Raw genomic sequence first — 19191 nt, 5'->3', positions numbered from 1 at the left:
TAGGGAATTAAAATCTTCAATTCAATGACTGTCCCTCATATAAAGAGGGGAGTCCCAGTCTTCCCTATCATTAATCAATTACCAGGTTTTCTGCAATTCAGTGATGAACCTTAAATATTTATTGTGCCAGCTGAACTTGGAGGAAATTGAGAAGAAAAAGACATGATCCCTGCCCTCCAAGAACCCGAGATGTAATGGGAAATATAAAGCCCCAATAAATGTAATACAAGGTAGTATCAATAGATCACAAGGAAAGTGAGGTCTTCCGTGCCAAACTCACCATGTGACTTCGAGCACATTAAATGGTCTCTTTGGATCCTTTTGGAGTTAGGAGACTAAACTGAATGTTCTTTTAAGAATTCGTAACATCCTAGAGGGCTTGGGAGCTTGCAGTAGGCCAGTATTCTATTCACCTCCTCCTCCTAATGAGGCAGGGGCCGAACCTGGTGTATATATCAGAGAAAGAAGACACTGGAAGAAGTAAGATGCCTATATCAATTATGCATAGCTTGAGCCCAGAACTTGGAGAGACATGTACACTGTGGGTGTGTGTGAATGTGTGTATAACTAGAAGTGGGCTCAAGTAGGCAGTTCTTGTGTAGGTTTGTGCTTATCTGTTCCTGTGTACTTTCTATGTACCAGACTCTATTCTAGATTCGAGGGATGTAGTAATGAACAAAACAGACAAGTTCTCTGTTACTGTGGAGCTTATATTCCAATGAAAGACACAGGTAATATACAAGCAAATAAAATACACGAGATAATTTCAAATAATGGAAAGTTATGTGAAGAAAATAAAACAATGATCTGCTGGAGTTTGGGGAAGGGCAAGCTGTGCACATAGGTGGGTATGTAAATGTGGTGCATATACTTGTAGATAGGTCCATGTTTGAGTCCTGGGTTCATATATTTCTCCTTATTTGTACCTCTGTGTGCAAATGGGCAGCTTTTATGCCTACAATGTTTTGTATATTAGCATATGTCATTTTGCACATGTAAGTATGCACAGGTGAGCTGGTATGTGGCACACATGTGGGGACATTTTTGCATGGGTGTGTGGTATATGTTGGCATTTAGCCATAACTGGAGATGTTCTGAAGTTTCTGTGGCACTCACCAGTGGGCTAGTTAAGGAAATGGCTTTTTGCCTCTGGTATTCAGGGCCACTTGCCAGCTTCCTTTCTCTGTGTTCCTTCTCACTTTAGAGAGCTCTCTGTGCTTGGCTCCTCTAAGCCCTAGGAGGGCCAAGCCAAGGAAAGGATAGTAACTGACTCATCAAGCCAGGAGCTGGAAAGAGGCTTCTTTCTGTGTAATCTTCTGTGTAACCTCCAAGGCCTAATTTCCCTGCTTGTCCCTGTCCTTCACATGATGAGGCAAAAGAGTCCCGCCTTGAAATGAGAAGACTTGAGGATCTATTCTTGGCTCTGCCACTTATTATTGTTTGACCTTGGCCAAGCTACTACATCTCTCTGGGCTTTAGTTATCTCCTTAAATACTCTGGGTAGTAAGGGAGCTCAATGGCCTGCAGTATTTAGGATGGGCTGGTACTGGTGCCAGAAGGAAAGGGGAAGGCATTCTGAGCAGGTGCAATGGCATCATCAAAAGCATAGAGGTCAGCTTTTGTGTGTAGGAAGCCAGGAGGAACCTAGTTAAAATAAAATTCAAACTTTTTACCATTGCCTACAAGGCCCCATGTGATCTGGCTGCTGCCTAACTCTCATTCTTAACTTTCTTCATTCTAGCTTCCTTACTGTTCTTTGAATAGGCCAAGCTCTTTACTGCCTGAGTGCCTTCCCAAATTTTGATGTTCTCTCTGCCCAGGATACTCTTCTCAAGAATTCATATAGTTGACTACTTCTCATTACTTGGGTCTTTTAGCTCAGTATCACTTCCCCGGAGGGAGGCCTTCTATGACCATTATTTAAAGTAGTTGTCCTCTAATGTTTATCAATATTTAAAATGCAGATTTCCTTTGACCCAACAATTTCTTTTTCTTCCAACAATTTCATTTCTAATAATTCATTCTACAGATATATTTGCAAGTGAGTAAAATGACATTTGAATAAAGATATTCATTGAAGCATTTATTTGTTAGATAAACTATGGCACATACAAACTGTGGAACATTATGCAGATGACAAAGAAAATGAACAGTACTGGGACGCCTGGTTGGTCAGCAGTTAAAGCGTCTGCCTTTGGCTCAGGGTGTGATCCTGGAGTCCTGGGATTGAGTCCCTGATCAGGCCTCCCTGTGGGGAACCTACTTCTCCCTCTGCCGGTGTCTCTGCCTCTCTCTCTGTGTCTCTCATGAATAAATAAATAAATAAAAATTTTTAAGAAAATGAACAGTACTTTAAGTCTTGATGGAGAATTTTATCAAGGTATATTGTTGAATTTTTAAAAAAGCAAGATGAGCTGTATACTTAAGATTCATGTAGTTTATTGGATGTATATTATACTCAAAAAACACAATACAGAATAGTGTATACTGTATACCATCATTTGTATAGAAAAAACAAATATATAAATAAATACATATATATAATGCTTATATAATAGGTCTGTCCCATGGTTAAAACAGCTGTTTCCGGGATCCCTGGGTGGCGCAGTGGTTTAGCGCCTGCCTTTGGCCCGGGGCGCGATCCTGGAGGCCCGGGATCGAATCCCACATCGGGCTCCCGGTGCATGGAGCCTGCTTCTCCATCTGCCTATGTCTCTGCCTCTCTCTCTCTCTCTCTCTGTGTGACTATCATAAATAAATAAAAAAAATTAAAAAAAAAACCAGCTGTTTCCTACCTCTTCCCATCCATGCTTGGTTAGGGACTGAGGCACTTATCTCTCTCTGAACAGTATTAAAATTCAAAATTTTTAATTCAGTTTTCAAATTTCCATCTTCAGTGATATCTGAAGGATCTTATGAAAGATTCTAATTGTATAGTCTTCTAAAGTAATTACCTTGGTCACTCCACATTAGTTCAGTTGCCCTGCAGTCTCTAACCTATTAGGGGTGGTCCTGTCAGCATATTGACTATTTCTGGAAAATTACACAACATAGTACCAACAGTGGTTGCCAATCAAGGCATGGGGTTAGGGAATAGGGGTGGGAGGGATACTTTTCATTACATATCTTTTTTTGTGGTACCATTTGTATATATGTATTACTTTAAAAAATCATAAAATTGAAAAAACACGCTGGGGGTCATTAAATCTTCACATATAGTCTTGAAAGTTCCTTAAGATATTTTTTTCAAAAGTATTTCCAATCAGTCATTCATTATATCATTCTTTATATCCTTCATAATGCTTATGATCTGAAATTATTTGGCTGTGTTACTTATATACTTTTTGCATTGTCATTGGAATATAAGCTCCATGTTATCAAGGATCTTGCTTATCAGTGCCTTATTTCTATACATATATACAGCACATAGTAGTTGTCGAGGAAGCAAACATGAAGGAAACTAGGCTGAAGCCTAGGAAGGAATGGGAGGTGAGGCTGAAGAGGTAGACAGAACTCAGTTGATAAAGTGTAGTGATTCTGAACTTTATTTTTTATTTTTTTTAGAAGGAAGAGCAAGGGGCAGAGGGAGAGGGCAAGAGAGAATCTTAAGCAGGCTCCCCACCCAGCATGGAGCTTGACATGGGGCTCAGTCTCATAACCTTGAGATTATGACCTGAGCTGAAATCAAGAGTCAGAAGCTTAACCAACTGAGCCAGTCAGTTGCCCCTGAAACTTTAAATGTGTATCAGAGGTGTGCCTGGAACGCGCAGTCAGTTGAGCATCCGACTCTTGGTTTTGGCTCACGTTGTGACCTTGGGGTCATGAGATAAAGCCATGTCAGCTCCACACTGAGCAGAGTCAGCTTGAGATTATTTCTTCCTCTACCCCTCCTGCTCATGATCTCTCTCTCTCTCAAATAGATAAATAAATCTTAAAAAAAAAAAGAAAAAGAATCGGCAGCTGAATCGTTATACTTGTGTATATTTGTATATATACTTGTGTATATATTATACAAGTATAATCTTTATACTTGAATCTTTTTTTAAGATTTTATTTATTCATGAGAGAGAGAGAGAGGGAGAGAGGGGCAGAGACACAGGCAGAGGGAGAAGCAGGCTCCATGCAGGGAGCTTGATGTGAGACTCGATTCCAGGACTCCAGGATCACGCCCTGGGCCGAAGGCAGGCGCTAAACCGCTGAGCCACCCAGGGATCCCCTATACTTGAATCTTTATAGCTTGTAATAAAGAGGCAGATTCGTGGATGCTGTGATTTTGATTCAGTAGGTCTGAATTGGGGCTCTGTCTTTTTAGAAGTTCCCTTAGGTACAAGTGATCTGGAAATCTCACTTTGAATAACACCAATGCAGTCTTGACACTGTGCTCCAGAAGAATCACATCTGTAATATCATCTTTTTTTTAAGATTTTATTTATTTATTCATGAGAGACACCCAGAGAGGGTAGAGACACAAGCAGAGGGAGAAGCAGGCTCCATGCAAAGAGCCCGACGCGGGACTCGATCCCGGATCTCCAGGATCACGCCCTGGGCTGAAGGCAAGCACTAAACTGCTGAGCCACCCAGGCTGCCCTCTCTTTTAATACATCCCTAGGATGGAAGAGAAAGGACCATCATCCCATTTTACCAACCTAAATGAGGCTCACAGATGGACAGTGCATTTTCCAATGACACACAGCTTGTGTATAAAGTATGCCTTAAAAGGCCAAAGTGTCTGACCAGTCAGCTCAAGGTGTTATGGTAGACAGCTCACCCTCACAGGACATTCATAAGGAGTCTTGGTGTTCCTGAATGGATATGATGACTGTTCCTATTTTTGTTTGGGGGAAGAGGTTATATTCCCTAATGGCTAATTCTTTCTGATGTATCTCAGGGAGGGCAATGAACCAGAGGAGACCACCCAGATCACATATCGTGAGCTTCTGGTCCAAGTGTGTCGATTCAGCAATGTTCTCCAAAAACAGGGTGAGTATGGGGGTATGAGAAGGGGGCTGGAGGGTCCTGTCTTGGGGTATTTGAGGACTTGGGGGAAGTAGACAAGGAATGGATGGAATGTAGTAATAGGGTCAGCTGTGGGGAGGAAGGGCAGTAGCTGAACAAGAAGAAGCAGGTAGCAGCAGGAAGTGTCCATGGTGCATGATCTGTGTCCTTTATTTGCAGGCATTCGGAAGGGTGACCGAGTGGCCATCTACATGCCCATGATACCAGAACTCGTGGTGGCCATGTTGGCCTGTGCCCGCCTTGGGGCTCTGCACTCTATTGTGGTAGGAATTTGGACTGGAAAAAGATACCTAGTAGGGGATGGGAAGGGATGGGGCTCTGGAGAAGTAGGTTGGGCCTGGATGCTAGAGGACCTTAAGAACCAGACTAAGAAGTTTAGATTTGTGTCATAAGTTCCATATCAGTTATCCAGGTTCTTCTAGAACCATAACCTAGAAATCCTGAAGGTTTTATGAATGTCTCCTTTCCTGGTTTATTTAATTCCTAGGTCCTCCTCTCCCTCAGTTTTTCTTCCTTTTCCTAGTTTGCAGGCTTCTCTGCAGAGTCTCTATGTGAACGGATCCTGGATTCCAGTTGCAGCCTTCTTATTACTACAGGTGACTAATTCTCTCACCCCTTTTCCAGAATTTCCACACCTGAAGTTTTGGTCTCTAATCAGCTAGTTGATATTTGCGACTGCTCAGCATACAGGGTAGGGACTGCCTACACTTATCTCCTGATTCCATCTCACCTGACCCTCTGTCAGCTCAAATCAATTGGAAGAGCCAGAGTCAAGAGACCTACCTCAGGAAGGGCTCCATGAACACTGTGCTCACTAGGGATAAGGGACTAGGAGTGTGGTGCCTTCCTAAGGCCTGGAATGTTTATTGCTCCCCAAAGATGCCTTCTACAGGGGGGAAAAGCTTGTGAACCTGAAGGAACTGGCTGATGAGGCGCTGGAGAAGTGTCGGGAGAAGTAAGTGTGTTTGGTTGGTTGGCTACTGCTCTGGGTTAACTGGTTTTTTCCCCTGTACCAGATTCCCTTTGTCCCTTCTATCCTAGATGGACATGGGTGGGTCCTGCCAAATTCTCTCTGAGCCAACCAGCTACCATTTCAGGTTTCTCCTTCTTCTAGGGGTTTCCGAGTGAGATGCTGCATTGTGGTCAAGCACCTGGGGCGGGCAGAGCTGGGCACAGGTGACTCTCCCAGCCAATCCCCCCCTATTAAGAGGCCATGCCCAGATGTGCAGGTGAGTCTGGTACTCCTATGCTTTCCTCCGGGTTGAAATTGGCCCAGGAAGTTCTTTATGTGCTTCGTTTCCTTATCATAATGTTGAGAGCATCTGGGAGCAATCCTAGGAATGCCTCCTCTGGCAGGGCTGGTAGGGAGCTGGGGGACTTTGACCTCGAGTGTCAATAGGGAGCTCCTCATCCTTGGGAACCTAGCATGAGAGACTGTAAGGGGACTCTATGCTGATTGGGGTATCCTGATGGGCACAGGGGACCCTCAGGGCTTGGGCTTGGGTTAGAAATGGGCTGACTTAATCAACTATCTTCAATCTTAAAAAAAGAAAGAAAAAAAAAAAAAGAAAGGGAGGGAGGGAGGGAGGGGATGATTTGGGTGACTATGTGTACTGGTATCTGTCTTGGAATGGGCTACTTTTGTGGTCTCCCCCCCATGGAAGGACCAGGATTTGGCCCTCAAGATATAGCCCTTATTAGCTTTGGATCCAGCACTTTTAGTGAAAATGGTGGAAAAGCCCAAAGGTCTGAGGGCCATGAAGGATGAAAGCTCCAGGGTCCAGAAGGAAAAGGGTTCCTGAGATTCTGTGACTTGAGGGGGCCCCAAGTGGTCACAGGGCTAGAGAGACTGTAGTCTAGCCTAGGGAGATTGGAGATTCCAGTGAGCATTAGGGGTTCTAAGTGTATAGAGATTGGGAACAAGATCAAGAAAATGTAGGCTAGGAGGACCAGTAAGAGGGGAGCCTACAGAAAAGGCAGCAGAGGCTTGGGACACACTGACCCTTCCCTCTTACTCCCCTATAATCAGACCCTGCTCACCACCCTTTCCATGGGCTCTTAACAGGGTAAGCTGAAAGAGAAACCCAAGCGCATCTGGCCCCAGGTATCCACCTTTGCACTGCCTTGGGTACTGCTTCTCTGCGTGCTTGTCTGTGTTTCCATCTGCTCTTTGCCTGTTTTCCCCATTGAGGTGGCTGCCAGACCTAACCCCTTTCTTTCTGCCCCTGGGTCCTTTGCCATCTAAGTTACTCTGAAGGGTCATGAAACAAAATGCCTGTTGCTATCTCTCTGAACTGGCATAGAGCATGAACCTCAGAGATCTAGCAACAAGGCATCCCATTGCACTCTGCTGTTGACCTTTGTGGGAGAGAGGACTAAGTAACTTGTCAGAAAGTTTTTACTGTGTACTTAGCTGGAGCAGAGCCCTAGGAGATAAGAGTAGAGTGAGTGGAGGAGGTACAGAACTTGACCTTGAGAATTCACCATCAAGTTGGGGACTTAGATATATATCACAAATGAAAACCTCAATTTTATGTAGGACAATAGAGAAGAAGATCCCTAAATACATTTATATATTACTTTGGGATTTATAAACTGCACATAAACTCTCCGATATAATTAAATGCTAGGTTGAATAAAAATTACTTTGTAGGTGGTTCTAAGATGTGAGATTCTTAAGTGGGGGCTCAAAGCAGATTAGAATAGAGAAAGGCTGGGCTTGGAGTCCAGAGACAGATTTTTAGCTGTATGTCCTTGAACAAGTCGCTTCTCCTCTCTGAGTTTCAGTTTCCTTATCAACAATGGAGAGATGATAATACATGCTTAAAAGAAAACTACTTCCTTTATTAAAACAACATAAAACCTATTATTCCTCTGATTTTTGCCATCCTCATAAGGGTGTCTTACTCTGAATCTTCTATGATTAACCTCTTCAGTAAATATTATCTTTTTTCTCTGTTCTCATAGATGGTGGAGACAGATTTGATTCCCAGGGAACATTACTTTCCTTTTAAGTCAGGCAGAGACCTAAGACAGTACTCTTGAAAGATGTAACATAACAAACTCAGTGGTTAGAATATAGACTCTGGAGCCAGACTACTTGGGTTCAAATCCTAGCTTTTCAAATGCTACTGTAGAAGCTTGGACCAACTACTTAAGTTCTCTTGCCTCAGTTTCCCCATCTGTAGAAAAAGGATAATAACTGTACCTACCTGATAGGGTTTTGTCTATAAGGTATTTGGTACAAAGTAACTACCCTATTAATGTTAGCTTTTATTTCTTTTAACATAGCAGACAGCCTGGCATTTCTAAAAGGGAAACCAGAAAAGAAATAAACTCCCATAATTCTTTTTTTTTAAGATTTTATTTATCATTTATGAGACACACACACACACACACAGAGGGAGAGACACAGGGAGAGGGAGAAGCAGGCTCCACATGTGGAACCCGATGTGGGACTCAATCCTGGAACTCCAGGATCACGCCCTGAGCAGAAGGCAGACACTCAAATGCTGAGCCACCCAGGTGTCCCAAACTCCTATAGTTCTTAATACTAGAAACCTTTAGGCCACAGGCTTCTGGATTTTTGTTTCTTGGAGGTAAAAATAATCAGTTACCAAAAAACCAAAGACCATAGGAATAGGCTTACAAAGTCCAGGTTTATTGGTCTGATAATTGCAGTCAAAACTGCAGAAGTCTTGGGAGAGCTCCGCATCCCATCATCCTTAAGCATTCATCAAGGGAAGGCCTGGCACAATTTGGAGGTACTCTCCTCAATCATGTCACCTATGGGCTTCCTCATATTCTGATCTCACACCTGGCAGTTGCCCTCCCTGAGGATATCCTGGTCCAAGGACAAAGACCAACTCTATCCTTATTTCAGTAAATTAAATCTTCCTGGTTCAAAGCTGTGGGGCCCTCATAGACACACACCCAATTCATAACTAATGTTTGCACCGTTAATTGAGCTCACCCTGCTTCCTGGTGCTAGTTATCAGTTCCACACCTGGGGTACTGGCCCTTCTCGCCCACATACCCACAAGGGAAATAGTTTTTTAAGATTACGAGAATACCCTTATTGCCACAGCATAACTATGCTTTGCCCTTATATGTACCTAGTGCCTTTTCTTTTTTTTTAATTTTTTTTTTATTTATTTATGACAGTCACAGAGAGAGAGAGAGAGAGGCAGAGACACAGGCAGAGGGAGAAGCAGGCTCCATGCACTGGGAGCCTGACGTGGGATTCCATCCCGGGTCTCCAGGATCGTGCCCTGGGCCAAAGACCGGCGCTAAACCACTGCGCCACCCAGGGATCCCCCTAGTGCCTTTTCTATGACAATTCAAATCAGTACTGAGGACCATTTCCCCAAAGCAATATTGATACTCTTTTTAAATACATTAAGGCCCTCAAGTAGATCATTTGGCAGGAAAAAAAGTATTGATGTGTCAATGTATGTATAGATCCATATGTCTATTCTGCTAAAAAAAAAAGTGTGTTTTAGTATTTTTTAGCTCTTGGGCAACCTCCTTCTCTCTTTCTTTTTCTTCTTCTTTTTAATGGTGCCTCGGTCTGGACTTGTCATTCTTTTTTTCTTTTCTTTTTTTTTAAGATTTTTTTATTTATTTGAGAACGAGAGGGAAAGAGAGAGCCTGTGAGTAGGAAGAGTAGCAAAGGAAGAGAATCTTGGAGCAGGCTCCACGCTGAGCCTGATGTGGGGCTCAATATTGATCCCATGACCCATGAGATCATGATCTGAGCCAAAACCAAGAGTCTGACCCTTAACTGACTTAGCCACCCAGGCTCCCCTGGGTTTGTCATTCTTAATAATGTTTATGTGACAGACACTTCAAATTCTCTAAATTAAGGGGTAGATAGTACAGAAAGAAGAGAGTGATTGGAGTCATTTTATAATTTATCAAGGTATATGTTTAACACTTTGGGATTTCGTTTTTTGCAACCAAATATATACAGAATAATTTAGCATATAGCCATATAATGGGAATAGGGAGTAGGGTGTTTCTCTTACATTATCATGTCTACCTGCCAGCCAGGGCCATTGAACATACAAGAAACTAATGAATATGAAAGGACTTTGTGATGGCTAAAGCAAACCCAAAACAGTTCCTATTTTTACACCCTTGAATTTATTTCCCAGAGGAGTTTAGTGGAACTGAACTCACTTCTATCCTCCTGACATCATTCTTTCCCACCCCACCAGGACAATTCAAGTTATGATATTTACTATGTAATCCCTTTTCTTTTGATGTTCCCCAAATCCTGTGAGACCATTAAGGAAAGAATGACTATCCTCATTTTAAAAAGGACCAACTTGAGGTAAAGTGACTTGCCCAAGGTCATATATAGCTAGGAAGTGGCCAAACTGGGACTGAGATCCAGTGCAATTTTTGGACAAGTTCAGAGAATCCCACCTTCCCTCAGCACAGAGTAGACTCTGAAAACTGGCTGTTCAAAGAGGTGATATAACTAGGAAAGTAACATAAAGACTCCTAACTCTGGGAAACGAACTAGGGGTGGTGGAAGGGGAGGAGGGCGGGGGGTGGGGGTGAATGGGTGACGGTCACTGAGGGGGGCACTTGACGGGATGAGCATTGGGTGTTATTCTGTATGTTGGCAAATTGAACACCAATAAAAAATAAATTTATTATTAAAAAAATAGGAAAGTAAAATAACTTCAAGGAGAGGTTAGAAAAATTTCAGGAGGACAGATCCAGAAGTAGTAATCAAAAATACTCTAGTATAGGAGGACATCCTTCTACTGGGAGAAGAAGTCGTATTGGTCCTTTTCCACCAACTTAAAGTAGGTTTTCTGCTGAATGGAGCCTTAAGCAAATATCTCTATAGGAAACCTATTGGTTGCCAGTAGTGTGAAAGTGGGGGTGGAGCTAGGGTAGGAACCTGCAGATGTGGATGAGGTCTAGACATTCAGGAAAAGGTGCTTGGATTAAAAGCTGTTGACTATTTTCAATACTAACTGGGCCAGGTGCCCGCTTCACCTGCAGGCTCTGACTAATTTTGCATTTCTGAATTGGGTGGTGTCCGCATCCCTGCTGATAAGCCACTAGCTTCCTAAGCACATATGTTTGTATGTAGGCCTGTGTGTGTGTATTCATTCACCCAACAAAAATTTACAGGGTGTGTATTAAGTGCCAGGCATTTTGCTAGGTGTTGGGGATAAAAAAAAAAAGAAAAAAAAAAAGAAAAAGACAGACATGCACTGCACTCATAGAGGTCACTATCTAGTTGAGGAGACAGTAGTGAAGCAAACAACTAAATAACTGGAAATATGTGCTGTATGGGAAGGAAATATGGTACAGTGATCAAGAATAATAGCAGGGGGTAGGGTGGGGCTGGGAATCTACCAGATATTGTTCAGGGAAAGCCCTCTACAAAGGTGACATTTAAGCTAAGAACTGAAGAATGATAAGGGACCAACCAAGGTGCCATCCTCATACTGAGGCTATGTAAGGGATGCTCTGGAGCAGGGTGTTAGCTGTTCTGAAGCTAACCCAAGAAGCCTGCTGTTCTACTCCTGTTCTCTGTCACATTCCACCCTCACATTTCCCTCCCTCCTCCCAGCAACTCTACCTGACAGCACTTCCCCCAACCCCAGGTGTCAGGTAGGTGTGTCTCTGTTCCTCTCTTGAGCTGTTCACAGTTCTTTCCTGCCCATTCCTGTCTTCTTAACCCTGCAGATCTCCTGGAATCAAGGAGTTGATTTGTGGTGGCATGAACTCATGCAAGAGGCAGAGGATGAGTGTGAGCCTGAGTGGTGTGATGCAGAGGACCCACTCTTCATCCTGTACACCAGTGGCTCCACAGGGAAACCCAAGGCAAGTGTGTGTGTGTGTATACTGTTAGGGTTAAGAAGTGAATTTCTGAGAAAGCATATGATGATATGACTTTTACTTAATAATCCTGAGTTTCAGAACTGTCACATTACCTTTTCTAAATAAAATTAAGACATAAATCCTCAGCCACTAAATTGTGAGGCTCAGGGTGAGACAATTCGGGTGGGGGCTTTCACACCCCAGAAAAGGAAAAAAGGATCAGTTCATATGTCTAACTTCAGTGTTCTTGCCCATGCCCACGTGGTTTGATTGAAGGAGAGCTGCACTGTGAACTCAAGGCCAGGGGTAGGCTAGGACCCTTCTTGGGGCCCTAGGCTAGAAACTCTTAGAGTTCAGTTCCTTCCACAAGCCACACTACTAACATTTCATTCTTCCCAGGGCACAGTGTGGGGGCCAGAAACAAAACTCTGACTCCTGTATTGACTTAAAAGATATATCACCCTATCTTCCACTCACATCATCCCTAAATTCCTACTCTCTGTATGTTTGAATATCTCTCAGTGAGGCTTTCGAAGCATATTTTTTGCCTCTCTTTCCAAGGGATGGGGTATTGGTAGACTAAGCAAAGATTATTTTTTTTTCTCACTCTCACTCTGTCAATGTATAATTGACTATGTGTGCATAAATATACAACAAAGACATTCTTAGATGTGAATGCTCTAGAAGTGTTCATGTGTATAAGAGTGATTCAAGTAGCCCATCTTAGGGTGTGGATATGAATGATGACTGACTATGCATGTGTATGGTGTGTGAGATGGGAACATGGAGAAAATGGGTTAGAATAGAGATGGATACTATATGAAAGGGGTGCTGGCAGGGCCAGAATCTCAGGAGGATCTTCTTCTAGCTCTACCCAGCATGCATTTGTTGGTCTGTGGAAATGAGCCCAAGGCCCACAAGGTTGAATTCTTCCTCCAGGGTGTGGTACACACTGTTGGGGGCTACATGCTCTATGTGGCTACGACCTTCAAGTACGTGTTTGACTTCCACGCGGAGGATGTATTCTGGTGCACAGCAGACATTGGCTGGATTACCGGCCATTCCTACATCACCTATGGGCCACTGGCCAATGGTGCCACCAGTGTTTTGGTGAGAAGGGAGCTGGGACTCATGGCTACTTGGCCTAGTTAGGGGTGGACGAGATGATCCTAGGTGACAGTCTTCCAAGGCCACTTGATCTAGAGACAGGGGGCTTACACAATGACCTGTTCCCTGGGGAAAGAGGAGTTCTGAGGGGGTTGTATATATTGAGGAAGGAGGTCTCTTGGCTTATCTGTAAGGGAATGAAGACATGGCTATGTCCAAAAGGGCAAAATACTGAGCCTGAGGGTATGGTAAGGGAATTGAAGGACTGTTGGGAAGGACTGGGAATGATTAGCCTTCACTGGGGTCAGTTTGAGGGGATTCCCACATACCCGGATGTGAGCCGCCTATGGAACATCGTGGACAAGTACAAGGTGACCAAGTTCTACACAGCACCCACAGCTATCCGCCTGCTTATGAAGTTTGGAGATGAGCCTGTTACCAGGTGAGACCCCCTCCCAGGTGCTGCCCCATGGGTGTCCTTCAGAGCTAGGTGCTGGCCTTTGTGTACAGACTTTTCCATTCCATTGTTCCAACTCCTTGGCGTAGAATAGGGGAGGGGGCAGAAGAGCCTGGGCATGTCTTCCTGGTTCTCAGTGTCCTCAGAGCCTTTCTTCCTCCCCACTCCCCTGCCCAAGGCATAGCCGGGCATCCTTACAGGTGCTAGGCACAGTGGGTGAACCCATTAACCCTGAGGCCTGGCTGTGGTACCACCGAGTGGTGGGTGCTCAGCGCTGTTCCATCGTGGACACCTTCTGGCAGACAGAGACAGTGAGTAAAGGATTCAGAAGGCTGGGGCTCAGGGACAGTGTAGGAAGACTGACTCAGACCCCCAATATCTGACTTCTACAGGGTGGACATATGCTGACTCCCCTCCCTGGTGCCACACCAATGAAGCCTGGTTCTGCTGTGAGTGAAGCACCCTTGGCTGATCCTATGCTAGGCAGGAGTAGAGTCTCTGGGCCTAGGTGGAGGGTGGGGGACTAGACTAATATATGTGTGAAGAACCTGGGGCTCTGGGGGTCCTTGAGAGAGGTAGAATTGAGTCACAGTTGCCTCATTCTTCTCCTTAAGTCCTGTTTCCTGTTTGCTTTTAGACCTTTCCATTCTTTGGTGTAGCTCCTGCAATTTTGAATGAGTCTGGGGAAGAGTTGGAAGGTGAAGCTGAAGGTTACCTGGTGAGGCTCTGACCCTTGGATGTCTTTGAGGAGTTGGGAGGAAAGAGTACAAGGGATGCTGTACTTTGCTTCAGAGTTTAGAACCTTATTTCCACTGGTAGGTGCTTATGGCTAAAGCTCCATGGTTGAGGGTTTATCCTCTGCGAAACCCTGGAGGAAATCCTTCTGGATACTTAGCCTGCTTGTCTGCCTTTTGGCCCACTTTGGCTCTTAAGGGCTCTGCTCAAAGGTTCCTGATGATGCCTTTTTGGGTCCAGAAGACTTAGTGCTAACTCTTCCTTTGACAAACATTCTAGTGTGAAAGGAGTCTTCATAACATAGTAGAAAATCATATAGGCTCCAGAGTCAGCCTGCTTGAATTTAAATCCTAGCTCCTCCTCTTCTGTGACCTCAGATAGGCTGCCTAACCCCGTTGAACCTAAGTTACATTTGTAAAACAGGGTTATAGTACCTGTGTCTCAAGTTGCTGGCTCAATTAAATTAGATAATCTGTGTGAAGGCAGAACCTAACAGTGTTTAACAAATGTTAGCTCTTATGATTTTTGTACTATTACTTGTAGGAAGTACAGCCCCCGCCCTCCATCCCACTTTACTTTTACTAGGAGCAAGTTAATAATAAGGACTTAAATCCAGGCTTTCTGACTCTTAGCCTAGAATTTCATCCATCTCATCAATCTACTGCCACAGGATGTTATTGAGTGGGGCAATAATTACTTATTCATTTTTATTTGATTATTTTCATTTGTATCACACTGGACTTGGTTTCCTGAGGAGACTCAAATTTACTAAATGCTTATCACTAACAGAACGTTGTACTAGACAACTTCCACATACCATTAATTCAGTCCTCACAAGTAACTTTGAGAGGCTGAAATTATTTTCTCTGATTTACAGAAGAGTATCTGAAGCTTAGAAAGGTAAAGTTACTAACCTGAAGTCACACAGTTAGTAAGTGGCAGAGCTGGGATTCTTAACCTGGATTGACTATCTCCAAAGCCCGTACTTTGTCCTACTTCTCAGGAAGGGCATTCAGGCCATTTATCCTCAGGTTGGGCAAAACTGTGATTGTCTTCCAGTTTGACAGTGTAGCAGATATGACTGTGCCTCTCTCACTCCCTAGGTGTTCAAGCAGCCCTGGCCAGGAATAATGCGCACAGTCTATGGGAACCATGAACGCTTTGAGGCGACCTACTTTAAGAAGTTCCCTGGTTACTATGTGACAGGAGATGGTGAGCCCTGGCTATCTCCCCTTCCCATATCTCCCATCTCGACATTACTTTCCCCTTCCGTTTTTAGGAAGAATTGGTTAGGGGTGAAGAAAAACAGAGGAACATATTCTGTGTATCAGTGACTAATATCCAGGTAGAGATTTAAAGAAGACTATAAGAACAGGAATGAGTGTTGTATGGAGGGTCTCAGCATGGTACCACCTGATATATGAGGATGGTTCTTGCTTCCATTGTTCCTGTGCTAAAAGAAATGGGCATGTAGCAGTGTGAATTACTGTCATATGGATCCTGATGTCTGGAACCTGTATTTGCCCATGACTCTATCCACCATTCAGCCACAGCTATTTATTGAGCACCAACTATGTCTGGCACAGATCTAAACTCAAGGGATAGTGTCATGAATAAGGTAAGCATGGGGCTTATAGTCTGGTAGGGGAGACAGACAATAAATTCAGCAAATGAGTAAATAAGCTTACCTTAGTGACAAATGCTATTAAGAAAAATACACAGGGTAACAGTATAAAGAATGTCTGCAGGAATGGCCACCATACATGGGATGGTGAGAGGCGGCTTCTTGGAAGTGATATTTGACCAGAGCCCTCCAGGGTAAGGAGGCCAGGCATGGGAAAATCTGGAGTAAGAGTGAGTGTTCTGTGCAGACACCAGCTTGAAATATCTGAGGAACAGACTGAAGCCTGTGTGGCTGACATGTAGTGAACACAGGGAAGAATGTTACGTTAAGTTGGAGAGGTAGATAATGTGGGGCCTTGTGGGTCATGATAAGGACTTTGGATTTTATCTGGTGTACAGTGCGGGAGACCTTTAGGGCCTGTAAGTAGAGAAGTGATAAGAACAAATTTATTGTTTGGAAAATAACTTCGATTTACGGAGAATAGACTTTAGGTGGGTGTATTAGTTATCTATTGCCAATGGAAAAAATTACCCCCAAACCTGGCAGCTTAAAACAACAAATTAAAATTCCTGAGGATCAGGACTTTGTGAGTGGCTTTGCCAGAAGTTCTCATTTAGAGTCTCTTATGGGCTTCAGTGAAGCTGCTGGTTGGGGCTGTGGTCATTTGAAGGTTTGACTGAGCCTGGAGGCCATACTTCAAGCTCACTCGTGTGGCTGTTGGCAGGACACCTCAATTCTTCACCACGTGGGCCTTTTCATAGAGCTACTCATGACATATGGCAGCTGACTTCCCCCAGAGCAAATCATTTGAGAGAATAACCATGGTATCTTTTCTATAGTGTAATCTCAGAAATGACATACCGTCACTTCTGCCAAATTCTGTTGATCACACAGACTAACCCTAGTACAATGAGAAAGAGAACTACACAGGAGTCTGCATATCAGAAAGTGGAAATCAGCATAGCTGTTTTGGAGCCTGGCTACTACAGGGGCAAGTGTAGAAGCAGGAAGACTTATTAGGGGGCTATTAGTGGGTATAGCAGTTTGGTAACGTGGATCATATATCCTACTGTGGGATATTTATTATATTGTACATTTCTTCTCTTTCCAGGCTGCCGGCGGGACCAGGATGGCTATTACTGGATCACTGGCAGGATTGATGACATGCTAAATGTATCGGGTGAGGGCCAGGGACCATTTTCCCTTCTTATCAGCATCCTCTCTCAGCAAAGTCCCAGCCAAAGCCTTCCAAGACAGCCAGGATGTCGTCTGGCCAAACCATGCTTGGAGTGTGGCATTAGGTTCTGGGTACAGGTTTTGGAAGAAGAGTGATAAACACTGGAATGTGCCTAGAGGAGGCGAACTGGGAGGGTGGGACAACTGAAGCAGGTCGTGTGAGGAATAAATGAAGGGGCTTCCCCACTTGACCAGCCTAGGACTGCCCTATAGGCATAGATGGAACAGGGGCTGGGGTAGAGGTTGGGCTCTCTCTGATGGCGCTTCCTTTCCCTTGATAAGGACATCTGCTGAGCACAGCAGAGGTGGAATCAGCACTTGTGGAACATGAGGCTATTGCAGAGGCAGCTGTGGTCGGCCACCCTCATCCTGTGAAGGGCGAATGCCTCTACTGCTTTGTCACCCTGTGCGATGGCTACACCTTCAGCCCCACCCTCACCGAGGAGCTCAAGAAGCAGAGTGAGGAGCCTTCTTAAGCAGGGACTATAGGGTCTGTCCTCATGGCCCAGTTACCACAGCAAGTTGGTGGGGAGAGGCAAGAGCAAGCTGCAAACTACAAACAGATCCCAGGGGACCATAGGGGCTTAATGTCCTTTTGCCACTCAGTCTCCACTAGTCTCTCTACTAGGATACTAATGGCTGACATTTATAGAATTCTCTGTGCCACCACTGGGCTAAGTGCTTTAAATGCATTAATTCATTTAATCCCTATAATCACGCTGTGAAATAGATCCTATTGTTACTCTCATCCTAAAGATGAAGAAATTAAGGTTCAGAGAAGTTAAATCCCTTGTCCAAGGCCACACTGGTAGTAAAGTGGGATTTAAACTCTAGCAGGCTGATTCTTAGAGTTTGAGTTCCATGAAAATAGATGAAGATAAAATGAGATAGTAAAAGACACTGTTAAAAAGAGAGAAAGACAGGCAGTGACTCTAAGAATGACTCTGTGGTCAGGGACTTGAAAGGGAAATAGATGGGAAACAAAGCCATCTCTACCTTGGTTTTTGGGAGCCTGGTTAAGGGTACTGAAGAAATGCTTAATGATTTGTTGGTTACAGTTAGAGAAAAGATTGGCCCCATTGCCACTCCGGATTATATCCAGAATGCACCTGGCTTGCCTAAAACCCGCTCAGGTATGTTCTCAGAGGCCTCAAGGGATTGGGTTTGGGATTGGGCAAGGCCTACTGGTGGTGTAGTGTGTGTGGATGGAAGCCTTTTTGGCAGGGCTGGAGTGGGTCAGTGTTATTACCAGGTATCCAGAAGGCTGTGGTCCCCCAGGGAAAATCATGAGGCGGGTGCTTCGGAAGATTGCTCAGAATGACCACGACCTGGGGGACACATCTACTGTGGCTGACCCAACTGTCATCTGCCAGCTCTTCAACCATCGCTGCCTGACCATCCAGTAAACAAGACCTTACCCTTTACCCAGACTTCCCCTGCTTGGCTTTCCAAAGTTTTGTCCACTCTCCCTGCCCCTATCCAGGAGTGCTGAGGGCCAGTGCTGACCCATGCCACCCTTGACCAGCTGTCTGGGACCGAGGACCAGCTTTGCTCTTGGGTGGAGGTGACTTCCTCTGGCTGCCAGATAGATGAGATGTGGCACAGGTTAGCCTCAGGTTGCTGTGCCCCTAGACTATAGGAGCCCTTGGAGCCCAGAACAGGAACTTGAAGGCCACGTCCCTTACCCAAATTAAGTATGCAGAGGGCAAGTGAATGTTGACTGAAACAGGGAGGCAGCTTTGTAATCCTGTCAGCTCTCTCAGGAAGCACCAGTATTTATCTTGGGTATACATTTGCCCTTAGAAACTCCTGTTTGTGAGTCTCAAAACAACTGATTATTATTTTTTTGAATACTTTGCTGCTGCTTTTCTGTATCTGAATTCCCTTTTGTGCCAGATGGCAGTGCTTGTCTGCCCACTTGCTTCAGGGGATGTAGAGACAGGTTATTTCTAGAGGGTTTTCAGATTACCTGCTTCTTTGCTGGAATAAATATGTTTTGTTCCAAGGCCAGAAGAGCTTATCTTCCTTGTCCTCTGTTCCCACCCTTCCATGAACAATCATGCCCATAAGAGACACTCTCAGATGAAACTCTTCTTTTCTTGCCATAGTCATGCTCAGGCTCTGTGGTTGTAGGAATAAAGTCTGTGACTTTAAGAAGGCGGTGACT

At 44.3% G+C, this 19191-nt stretch overlaps 1 protein-coding gene across 2 annotated transcripts in view; it reads left to right on the top strand.

Moving 5' to 3' along the window:
• The window catches only part of ACSS2 (acyl-CoA synthetase short chain family member 2), a 45412-nt gene extending 26231 nt beyond the window's left edge, over positions 1-19181 (top strand). The window contains exons 3-19 of one of the 2 annotated variants that reach the window (XM_055343766.1): positions 4889-4980; positions 5176-5279; positions 5540-5612; positions 5896-5971; positions 6131-6245; positions 7082-7120; positions 11731-11868; positions 12805-12975; positions 13281-13414; positions 13608-13740; positions 13822-13878; positions 14067-14147; positions 15268-15376; positions 16900-16968; positions 17307-17483; positions 18083-18157; positions 18303-19181. In XM_055343766.1, coding sequence (XP_055199741.1) covers positions 4889-4980; positions 5176-5279; positions 5540-5612; positions 5896-5971; positions 6131-6245; positions 7082-7120; positions 11731-11868; positions 12805-12975; positions 13281-13414; positions 13608-13740; positions 13822-13878; positions 14067-14147; positions 15268-15376; positions 16900-16968; positions 17307-17483; positions 18083-18157; positions 18303-18430 — 1771 coding nt within the window. In that variant the 3' untranslated portion in view covers positions 18431-19181. The remainder of the gene's footprint in view (positions 1-4888; positions 4981-5175; positions 5280-5539; positions 5613-5895; positions 5972-6130; positions 6246-7081; positions 7121-11730; positions 11869-12804; positions 12976-13280; positions 13415-13607; positions 13741-13821; positions 13879-14066; positions 14148-15267; positions 15377-16899; positions 16969-17306; positions 17484-18082; positions 18158-18302) is intronic. The other variant, XM_055343775.1, reaches the window with a different exon arrangement.
• The last annotated feature ends 10 nt before the right edge of the window (positions 19182-19191 follow it).

This window comes from Nyctereutes procyonoides, unplaced genomic scaffold (assembly GCF_905146905.1).
Source record: "Nyctereutes procyonoides isolate TBG_1078 unplaced genomic scaffold, NYPRO_anot_genome, whole genome shotgun sequence".
NCBI classification, from domain to species: domain Eukaryota; kingdom Metazoa; phylum Chordata; class Mammalia; order Carnivora; family Canidae; genus Nyctereutes; species Nyctereutes procyonoides.
This window is presented reverse-complemented; position numbering and strand designations above follow the sequence as displayed.